This window comes from Mandrillus leucophaeus, unplaced genomic scaffold, assembly GCF_000951045.1.
Source record: "Mandrillus leucophaeus isolate KB7577 unplaced genomic scaffold, Mleu.le_1.0 Scaffold388, whole genome shotgun sequence".
In the NCBI taxonomy this organism is placed as follows: Eukaryota; Metazoa; Chordata; class Mammalia; order Primates; family Cercopithecidae; genus Mandrillus; species Mandrillus leucophaeus.
The window spans coordinates 1,429,805-1,441,668 of NW_012104120.1; the positions used below are offsets into that span (position 1 = coordinate 1,429,805).

The 11,864-nt window shown below is 34.2% G+C and overlaps 1 protein-coding gene across 20 annotated transcripts in view; it reads right to left on the reverse strand.

Annotated features, from left to right (window-relative positions):
* The window catches only part of PTPN20 (protein tyrosine phosphatase, non-receptor type 20), a 110,933-nt gene that overhangs the window by 66,974 nt on the left and 32,095 nt on the right, over positions 1 to 11,864 (reverse strand). For 8 of the 20 annotated variants that reach the window (XM_011990919.1, XM_011990924.1, XM_011990930.1 and 5 more), the window contains 3 exons: positions 7,099 to 7,193; positions 3,823 to 3,920; positions 1,176 to 1,288 (listed from right to left, as the gene is read on the reverse strand). The exons of 1 other annotated variant lie outside the window; for it this stretch is intronic. In XM_011990919.1, coding sequence (XP_011846309.1) covers positions 1,176 to 1,272 — 97 coding nt within the window. In that variant the 5' untranslated portion in view covers positions 1,273 to 1,288; positions 3,823 to 3,920; positions 7,099 to 7,193. Of the gene's footprint in view, positions 1 to 1,175; positions 1,289 to 3,822; positions 3,921 to 7,098; positions 7,233 to 11,864 lie in introns of all 20 variants that reach the window. 11 more of the 20 variants (XM_011990935.1, XM_011990928.1, XM_011990920.1 and 8 more) reach the window with 3 other exon arrangements.

Sequence of the window (11,864 nt, forward strand, 5' to 3'; positions counted from 1 at the left end):
AATCCTACCTGAATGAATATAACTGGCATGTCATTCTATCTAAATTTCAAACAAGTTTACACAAGAATGCACAAAATAATTTAAAATCACCGAGGTAGCAAAAACTTGCCCAAACAGCTACAACAATGTATTTTTAAAAAATTAGAGGGAGGATTTTCCTTTCCAGATAAATTTAGAATGAGTAGAATCAAAACAGAATAATATAATATGTCCACAGGAACAAACAAGTCAATTAGTAAAAAAATTTAGAGAATACAAAAGGATCAAACATTTTTAGAAACTTAATACATGATAAAAGTATACATAAATTCATTTGGGAAATGTGGTTTATTTAGTGAATAGTACTGGTATAACTGTCTAGTCATATGAAACAAAATACAGTTTTCTATACCCCTATAATATTTAGCAATATTTTTGTATGAGATCTGCAGTTTAATAATTGTGTAATGTGATATTTTCTTAATTGAGTTTGATATGTTTCAAATAAAGTCATTAGAGAAGATGTTTCCAACATTTGATGGGACGTTGGTTATGGATGACCTCCAAGATCCTCTCCAACGCCAAGGTTTTTGAGGTGTGCATGTGATCCCCCAAGTTTACAAACACAAATTTTATAAATATATATATATACACACACACACATATATATAAAGTATATATTCATAGTTCTAATTACATTTATATTATATATACATGTAAATACACATACACTAACAGTTCTGAAATATTCTTCAGTGTTATAATTGTTATGCATATTTGTTGTTTTCTTTTTTCCCCACTATAAATATGTGATAATTTGTAATCCAAAAATGTTATTATTTTACTTACAAAGCATATATTGTGCAACAAATTTTTAAAAAGGAAATTAGGAAGCAGGTTGTTATTTTTCAAATCTATAAAATATCTAGCTTTAAAAAAATGGATTTTACTAAACTGACATATTTAATACCTTAAAATACTTGAAGAAAGGACAGAAATTAGCCATTCTGAATATGGGGTGTGGAGCATTTTTTTAATTGTATTTTTTTATTTTTAAAAGAAAATCCTAGAAAAGCATATTTTCCCATTTTTTGAAGTTTTTCCTAGCTCTTTCTTTCATTGGTAATAGAAATATCTTTGTGCATATCTCTAAAATAGAGCCTCAACTTGTTACTACAAATAGGATGATGTCATACCAGAAAGTAGTGGAGAGAGAGCATGTGAGGGCCCTGCAGGCTCCTCGTTCTCACTGCTCAACCTGTCTCTTCTGAAGGGGACTCTGGCTGTCCACATGCTGGGATCACTGCCACTAGAAAAGAAATGTATATATTTGCCCATGGTTTCAAAGAATATATACATTTGAGAAATACTTTCTAATCACCTCTATTGATTATTTAATTGACATTCACTTCCATTTCAATTCAGTCACCCACTCCCATTGTCATCACCTGAAATTGGCTCACTTGTGAGATAATTCCCAAATCCCAATGTCTGATCATAAACTCCATCTCCTCCCACTACTTTTACCTTGCAAACTAGTCGCCTCAGATCCATCCGCCTATTTACCTTCTCCTCTCCTCTACCTAGGCTGCGGGAGGGAAGTACTAGGGTTACTGGGCTTTCTAATATCAGCAGAGAGCCATTTGGAAAACACCACCATGTCCCTGGTTGGTTTCCTGTACCACTCTTCCATGGCAGCTAATTCCAAGCCACCATCCTGTTAGAGTCCTTATCTTAATACTTTCTCAGCCTTAGTAAAACTGTAACTTCTTCTAGAAAATACCAGAAAATAGAAATTCTTTCAATTTATTATCTTTTAAAACATTTACTTAGATGCATCAATGTCTTTCTTATTCCTTGCTTTCTGCCTGTTCAAAATTCATCCTTCCATGTTCTTAACCTGATTCCTTCTACCTCCTCTAAGGTACTTTTCTATAACTTATATTTTTTAACATATCATGAATCACTCCCTATCATACTCAATTTCATATCATACTCAATTTTCTGTATCTAAAAAATAGGAAACGTTTTAAACTCTGTCTAGCTACTAATCGTTAACAGATTTTTCAAATACTAGCCCATATTCACTTTCTGTTTCCTTTGCAACCTCTCCATACTCAGCTGACTCGCTAATGCTATCAACTTGGCTCCTGTTGCATTTTCATTTGCAACCCTACCTAGCAAAATCCTCCTAACTTGACTTCCGCATCTAACCTTCAATGTTTAGAGAAAATTCTTACTAAAACACAAACTTAATTACACCTGCCCACCAATATCAGGATAAATCAAAGCCCCTTATCAGACACCTAAGTTTAAGATATTGGCCAGGTGGCCTCTGTGTACTTTTTCATCACCATCTCCACTGATTTCCTACCTCCACTGTATGCTTTAACCTTAGCAAAATAAATGCCTTTTTCTTTTACTTCTGTAAGGCATTTCGGGTTTCTTACTCTTTTCTCCTTCTCATTTTTTCTTGGATTACCATAAACATTTAATTAATCTCCACTGACTGCCACTTCCAGCTATCCTCACCTTGCCACCAGCATTCCTCCTTCTGTGTGGATAAATAGACAGTTTCACAAATAAAACAAAAAGACCCTCCCTATGCATCCTTTTCATTTTAACAGACTGAATAAAATGTATACTCAGCTTCACATATATGACGTTACTTCCCACCCCAGCCCACGCTGTATTTTGGGCTCCACCTCTCATCTTCTCCAGCTTCCTGGCATTCCACCTCACACACACCCTACGACTCTTGGCACCTAATATTTCTCCCCATTAGTAAGATATTTTCACAACTCCTTACCCTCGCTCAAACTTCTTCCTCTTGCCTGAAACGTTCTTCTCCTTTTCACCTGCTAGGTTTCTATTTAATTAAATCCTAAATTCAACTAAAATATCTTTTCTTCAGAGAAGCTTGTGGGAAACCTCCCTCATGCATAGTCAGTCTTCTGTACCCGCAATCTTTGGATTTTGACTCTAAAATAATGTTTACTACATTGTACATCAATTTGTCTTTTATATGTCTGTTTTCCTAATTAAACTGTGAACTGAAGAGCAAAAAATATATAGTAGTTTTTATTTGTGTACAATGCTTAGTATATCATAGAATCTCAAAATGCCTTTGGAATTACTGTTATTTGTTTAATGCACTTCTGAAAGTTGTACATACAAATTTCATACAATACACATACAAAAACACATAATATAAAGAATATACACATCCTTATATACTGCTATTCCAGTGAGGGTAGCTAAAATTACTGATAAATCTCTAAGAAAATATGGCTTAACAAAATGTTTCCTCATTTGATGTTTTTGCTTATAACACCTAAATTTGAATATTTTATAAGCATGAAAACTTGTTTTTTTAGTTTTCTTAATGGAAATTTACTGTTCTTCAGGTACTTTAAATTTTTTAAACATATACTACCAGAAATTCACCATACTAATAATCCTATTGTTTATACCATATAATTTTCTTTCTGAAAACAGATTACATTTCTAACAAAATTTAGTGCTGTACTGAGAGCTTCATGCTACCTCAAGTACACTGACCACTTCAAAAGCTCCAAGCATATTTGCAAAAGCTTTGACACCAGGTAACTATTGAGAGGATAGAGAAATTGAATCCTTCAAGAATACTTTTCTCTTGTGTTAATTACCATATTTGTGAGATCGTAACCATATTCCTAAGAAAGCTAAATCAGGTTTATAAAAGGCTATATCTTGAAAAATTAAACATTTGAGGGCCATTATTCACTGTCTCCATGCAGAGGGCTAGCTATGAATATAAGTAGCATAAACAGAAAACTCACTAAATAAGCATATCAGTTATACCTTTCTGAAGGCTCTTCAAAAATATCCTCATAATCATTACGTGGGAAATTCCGAAGAGAAGGTTTTACCTTCTCTGAGTTAACTTTCTTCTCAAAAACCTACAGACATAAGAAAGGAAACAAATTATAGCCCTGGTTTTAGAAAAAATATGGTTTAAAAGAAACATGATTTCTATAGCTACTTAAGAAGAGTGAAAAGATCTGCAATAATGGAATTATAACCACAATCACATAGTATAATTCTGCTCCTAGAAAATCACTTAACTGTATATCTCCCTATAAAATATTTTTCAATCTGTCAAAACAGTGCAGAGTACTATGTAAACAGAAGTTATTTATATTAAATAACTCAAGTGATTTTTCAAAACTAAATTTTTAAAAAGCTTCGTTTGAGAAAAAATAGATTTATTACTTCAGCCCATAAGAGATTTTCTTGTAAGTGTTCACCATGTTTTGTTTACTGTGAATATAAAACTCCTGCCACTATATTTATCTTTACTTTAGTACTTGCACCATCCAATCTACTAATTCTAAGTATTTCTCCACATTTCACTGCCCAATTTTGCACTGGAGAGACTTCAGTCTTGACAACTTGCAGTGCCAGTGCCCCAGTCATCATATACACATGTTTCCTTCCCTCCTTGTCTAATACTGTCTTGCCATACTTGACCTTCTGTTTTCTCAAGAACATCTTTTGAATCCGCTGATTGAATCTCATTCACACACAAAAATAACTTTGGGATTATTACTGAAATTAAGTGATACGAATTTTTAAATTTAAATTGGAAATAAGTGATATATTTATATATTAAGTATTATTATCCACTAATATGATATAGCTACCCAGCAAACACATTATAAAATATTCTCAATAAAGACAATGTACACTTTTTCTTAGATTTACTGCTAAACACTTTAAGTGGCACAATTGTAAATGTAATGTTATAGATTAGACCTTATATTTGCTACACACTGCTCAGTCCGCAAACCACATGTTTTTACATCTAGTATTTTTGTGTACATTCCATTCTAAATACTTTAAACTTCCATTATGATTTCTTCTTTGACTAATGAGTTTACTAGTGTTTGCTTGGTGTATATTTAATTTTTACTTTACGATCACAGGAAAATGTCCACCTAAGATTCCTTCTCATTAAACTATGTAGCTAACCAATACATTAAATGAAATGAGCTTCACAGAGTTGAACTAGTTTTGAAATCAGCACTGATTGGGAAATCCCTAAAAATTAATTTCAGGATAATTAAAATTGAAATGTAGAAACTGTGGCTCCAGTGGGATGGAGGAAAAGAAGTGGGACAGTGCTATTACACAAACATGATCCCACTTCCCTCCTATGAGACATGTTTAAAAGGCATTTGAGTACAATTCATTTACTTAGAAAAAGTAACATCTGGAAGTTCTAACACAATTTAAACCTGAGACATCTTTCAAGTCATGGTTCAAAATCAAATTGATTATATTTATTTTTTAAAGAAGCAAACTGTTCTAGATGGCTGCAATTCAAATTTAAGGTTGACTAACATATGTCTGATTGAGTGAAATGTGATTTTGCTAACAATACCAAGAACTAACACGGAGAAACATAATAAATTATCAACATGGCAGGACTTTTGGAGATTGCTCACTGAATCAAATTAATATCAAATTTTTTTAAATGTTAGAAAATGTTTTCTGAGGAGCCTAAGTTAGCTTTTCTGTACTCCATGAAGCAAGAATTTATGAGGACAAAGTGAAAACAGTGACACAGATAGGAGCCTGGTTTCTAGTCTGTGACTCAAGAGTTGTATGATCATAGACAAATTGCTTCAGCTTTCACCTCTAAAATGAGTGCCGGCATAAAAATGTCTTTAACAGGCCAGCCGTGGTGGCTTATGCCTATTATCCCAGCACTTTGAGAGGCCGAGATGGGTGGATCGCTTGAGGCCAGGAGCTTAAGACCAGCCTGGCCAACATGGTGAAACCCTGTCTCTACCAAAAATCCAAAAAATAAATTAGTCTGTCTCAAAAAAAATTAGTAATGCTCCAAATCTAACCAACTTCAAGTCTATGAGTCTAGACAATTTCTAGGGGACAGCATCTATCTGAAAGGACATAAAAACGGCTACAATATCAAATTGTTTCATGAAATATAAGAAAAACAAGTTCTAATGAAATCAAGTAATTTTCCCAACACTCTAAAAACCATCCAGGAATGTTCTAAGATCCTTTCTTCTTAAAGGAAACTTTAAAGCATATCAGAATTCATCCTAGATAGGCCAAGCTATAACTTAGAAAAAAAAACCAAAGTAAAAATATAAACAAAATCACAAAATGTGCTCAGTTCTAGAAGAAGTCAAATAAGACTATAAGACTATACAAAGGATCTACTTGGGCCATTCTGTGAAGGTGTTCCCATTCAAACTCTCTCTGCTTCAAACAGGAAACCATTCTGATCAGAGAAAAGAATGGCTCAAGAGTGAGCTCAGAGCCCAACATGGCACTAACAGCCATAGATTCCCAGCCAAAGATGTGATGGTAGCCTTGATGTGCCCAACTTAAGTATAGCAGAGAACAGACAGGAGATAATAACCAAGTTACAATGTTGTTCTTAAAAGCGGCACTCCTGCCCATCTCGGGTGGAGGTGGCAATTGAACGGGGGAAGTGGTAGAAGCAGCATTTGGTCTATGTACTGACTTTATCTCTATTATTGCTGTAACTTACAGGAAATGAGCACAAGGCCAGCATCATCATGGCAGTTCCAAAGCTCTAGTTGACTAGGTAAGAGAAAAAAAATGCAAAGCACCCGCCAGACTAAAATCCATTTCCCTTTTTTTGTGTCCTAACCCTAGCACTATCTCCACAAATGGGGTAATGTGTTGAAGTAAGAGGTTTTGTCACAGACTTTTCACAGCCCTCTACTTTTCCATAGTTTGGAGACACCCAATCATGCTGTCTCAAACAATGAAAAAGTCCACAATCAATACATCTAAAGGTGCTTCAAACTTCAAGTGAAATTTATTTTGTATCTTCATTAGTAGCACAAAACAAGTGCCTGTAAAATTTCTAGAGTAGCATTAGAAAATGCAATTCACTAGAAACTTGGCAAAAAGTTCCACTCTTTCAAATCCCTATTTTGGTCACTGTCAACACTACAGTGCAAAGAATTAAGAAATTATTTTGGTGAAAACAAAATAGATACCCATTTCCCAGAGAGCATAGTCAGCAATTTAGGTATTAGCCAAAATTAGTAGAGATCACTCTCCTTTGAGTCTTACCTTTGATCTAGGTGTGTTTTTCTTACTTGATGAAGGCAAAGTCTCCCTGAAATTCAGGTCTTCTTCTTCAGAGTCATTTCCCTCATAATCTTTTACTGAACAAAGCAGGGGAAAAATTGATCAAATAGAAAACACTACACAGAAGGAAAAATGGAGACTTAATGAGAAAAAACAAGCTACATGAGGGGAATTTTCACCTACTTTTCCTGTTTTCCAAACACCCCATCTTTATCTCCTATGGTAATCATCTCTTTCCCCCCTGCTTTGAAAAAAGCAACATAGCAAAGCTGATCCTTCTTCTAGGATTATCCTCAGGGAGTTGACTTTTGAGCAGTTCCCTTGTTCCTCACTGCCACATTATTCAAGAAAGTACTCTTCAAGTAAATCCTAGACATTTACAACCTGCAGAACCCATGCATTGGGATCTACAGAATACAGTCTTCTGTGTTTCAGAGTCTATTTCTTGAATAAGGAATACTGTGTTACAAAAGTCACACTTTAACTTCTTGTATTATTTATAATTCATAAGTTAGCAAGCAATATGTTAAATTATATAGAAAATTGTTTTCAGCTTTGTTGAAGAATGTAATATGAATCATCCCAAGGAAACTCTGGGTTTCTTATATGATTGTTCCTAATTACTGTGTAAATTTTACTGCACAGACTCTTTCAGATAAGAAGCTGAGAGAAAATTTTCTCTGATCTCAGTATTGAGCACTCACAGTACTGTTTCTCATACCGTAGCAGCATGAAATATTATGATTTAGAACTTCTGTGACATGGCATATTACAAAATCAATAAAAATATAGTAAACAAGCACTATGGAATTGAAAAAGTGTGTTCCTGAATGTGTGTTAAAAAGGAAATCTAACAGAAATTATGAACCTTTATAACATATGAATTAATTTTATAAATTAAAACATTAAGAAATGTCAATGAAGGGACAACATATCAAAACTAATGTGAAGTAGCTAAATGAGTATTTAGATAGAGGGAAAATGTATAGGTTTAAATATGTTTACAAAAAAAGTAGAAAAAAACCTGATATAAATGAGTTTTGTATTCAATCATAGAGGCCAAAGAAAAACCGAGGAAACCCAGAGAAACTACAAAGGAGGAAATCATAAAGAAAACTATAATAATAGAAAATAAGCCTAAAGAATAATCAGCAAAATCCAATACACTAGTTCTTTGGAAAAAAACTTAAAAATACATGACCCTCTTTCACTATCAATCAATGGAGAGTAAGTGCACAAATGACATTAAAAATGAAAAAGAATCGCTTCTCAGCCTTTTGGCTAAGATCAAGTGTGAAAATGAAAAAGCACACAACTATAGATGCAACTCACATTTTTAAAGGTAATAAGCAAATACTATGAGAAACTTTAGGAAAATCTGATGAAATGGAAACTTTTATAAGAGAATTATAAGTTATGAAAATTTACTCCAGAAGATGTAGAAAGCCTAAATAGTGTAATAACCATTTAAAAAGTCAAACCAATAATCAAAAATGGCACTCCCAAGAGGAAAAAGCATCTGGGCCCAAACAGGTTTCCAGATGGCATTTTATCAGACTTTCAGTGAAGAAAAATCTCTTTCTTATGCAAACGGTTTTGAAAATAGGAAATTCCGCAAACCTAGGAAGGAGCTTCAAGTGCTAGAAAAAAAAATTAACAGAAAAAAAGTCTATAAGAAATATAAACAAGCAACTCATAGAAGGTGACTTACAGGCCAGTAATGTATTTTTTAAAAGTCCAGTCTCACCTGACAAACAAAAAATGAAAATTGAAACAACCTACAACTTACTTTCATTTATGCTTATGAGAGATTTACTGTAATAGGACTTAACCACAACTAATCAGAAAATAGGACAAAATATATAAAACAATAATTTTCAGACCTTGAACAACAGATTATGATCCCAGAGAGAAGGGGGTGAGCCTTCTGGTTGCTCCAGATCATGGCCTCCAGGAGTTTGCAGGCTATAGCTCAGGAAAGGAATCGGAGTCCAGTGATTCACCGATTGAGAAGAAAAAGATCAAAGTTAGGAGAGGCTGAGGCAGCCAGAATTTGTAGGGCAGAATAACAGGGAGGCCTATTATTATATTATTATAATAATAATAGGAGGGAGCTATACAGAACAAGAGAAGTCTAAGTAGCTGCAAAGAAACCCACTCATGTCTTTTGCAGAATGTAGATATGCTTATATGAAGGAAGACAATCTCTGATACTCAGGAAGGATCACCGGAAAGTAGCAAGCCACATAATTCCTAGAAATAGTTCATATGAGCCAGAATGAGGAGACCCTGCAATACAGGGACATTGAGGATAGTGCACAGAAGAGATACCTCTTAGTAGTAAAACCATCCCTGGAACAGAAGCTCCTTAGGGCCACCTATAAAAAAGGTGGAGAGCAAGCCTCAGACAGGATCAGGTTAAACTTCAAGTAACATAACTACGAGGCAGAAAAACCCAACATTCTTTAAAGAAATATCAAGGCCGGGTGCGGTGGCTCATGCCTGTAATCCCAGCACTTTGGGAGGCCCAGGCAGGTGGATCATGAGGTCAGGAGTTCGAGATCAGCCTCACCAACAAGGTGAAACCCCATCTCTACTAAAAATACGAAAATTAGCTGGGCATGGTGGCGTGCACCTGTAATCCCAGCTACTCAGGAGGCTGAGGCAGGAGAATCGCTTGAACCCGGGAGGCGGAAGGTTGCAGTGAGCGCACCACTGCACTCCAGCCTGCGAGACAGAGCAAGACTCTATCTAAAAAAAAAAAAAGAAAGAAAGAAGAATAAGAAAGAAAGAAAGAAAGAAAGAAAGAAAGAAAAAAGAAAGAAAGAAGGAAAAAGAAAAAATCTAGCACCAAAATCATGTAATTCACAATATGTAGTAAACAATTAACAGGTATGCAAAGGAATACAAAAGTATAACCCATAGCCAAATCAATCAATCAATAGAAATGTACTTAGAAATGACAGGTGACAAAATTCAGAAAAAAGAACTTTTTAACTATTATAAGTTTTTAAAAGGTGCTCAAGGAAATAAAGAAAAACATGATACAATAAAGAGATATAAATAATGTAAAAATAAGATATACTGAAATTTCTAGAGACAATGTATGAACTAAAAGAAATTAACAGCAGATAAGGCAGTAGAGAAGGAAAAAAATCAGTGTCTGTCAATATACAGCAAGAGTGTATCCAAAATGAAGCACACAGTAGCAAAAAAAAGAAGACTGAACAGACTCAGCAAACTGGGACAACGTAAGTGAACTAAAATTTCTGTAACTGGAATACCAAATGTAAAACAAATATGAAGAAATAATAGCTGAAATGTTACCAAACTAGATGAAAACTATAAACCAACAGACCAAAGAAGATCAATAAAATACAAGTGTAATATATGAGCTTATAGAAAAATCACGTTCATGTATGTCATATTCAAATTACTGACAAGAAAAAATGCCAGAGAAAACAGACACATTAAATATAGAAAAACAAAGATAAGAATGATGGATTTCTCATCAGAAATCATGCATGCTAGAAGATAATGGTGAGGACATTTTAAAGTATTGAAAGAATATAGAATTCTTATAGAATGCCAGTATAGAATTCTATACCCTGAAAATATATATTTCAAAAAATAAGACTTCTGTAGACCAATAAAAATTAAGATAATATCCAGCCTGCACTAAACAGCAACAACAAAAAATTAAAGGAAGTTTTTCAGACAGAAGGAAAAGGATAAAATATGAAAATGTAGACCTATACAAAGGAATGAAGAGTGGCAAAACTGGAAAATATATGAGCACATAAAACAAACTCTTTCACATGTTCTAATTTCTTTAAAAGATAACTCAATTTTAAGGAAAAATAATAATCTATTGTAGGGTATACGACACTCACAAAAAAATTGGTATCAATAATAGCATGAAAGGCAAACAGGAGGAAATGGAAATATCCTATGTTCCTACAACTATATGTGAAATGGTAAAGCAGTCCCTGTTTACCCACAGGGAATGTGTTCTAAGACCCCCAGTGGATGCCTAAAACTTAGGCTAGTACTTCCTGCACTGAAGTCTTAAATCCCTCAAAGTCATCCATGAGAGTTAAAATCAATTTCTCCCAAACTCCTGTTAATGTTGACATTTTGATCTTCTCCCATAAATCACAAATGTTCTTAATGGCGTCTAGAACGCTGAGTTATTTCCAAAAGGTTTTCAATTTACTTTGCCCAGAACCATCAGAAGAATCACTATCTATGGCAGCTACAGCCTTATAAAATGTTTCTTAAGTAATGAGACATGAAACTCAAAATTACTCCTTGATTTCTAGGCTATGGAATAGATATTAAATTAGAAACTAAATCAGTCATTTTAAAAAACCTACCAATCAGAAAGAGCCCGGGCCAGAAGGATTCACAGTCAAATTCTACCAGATGTATAAACCAGAGATGGTACCAATCCTACTGAAACTATTCCAAATAATCAGGAAGAGGGACTCCTCCCTAACTCATTCCATAAGGCCAGCATCGTTCTGATACCAAAACCTGGCAGAACACAAGGTCTAATATCCAGAACTTATAATGAACTTATAAATGAACAAGCAAGAATCAAACAACCCCGTTAAACAATGGGCAAAGGACATGAACAGACACTTTTCAAAAGGAGACACACACGTAGCCAAGAAGCATAAGAAAAAATACTCAATATCACTAATCATCAGAGAAATTCAAATGAAAACCACAACCAGATACCATCT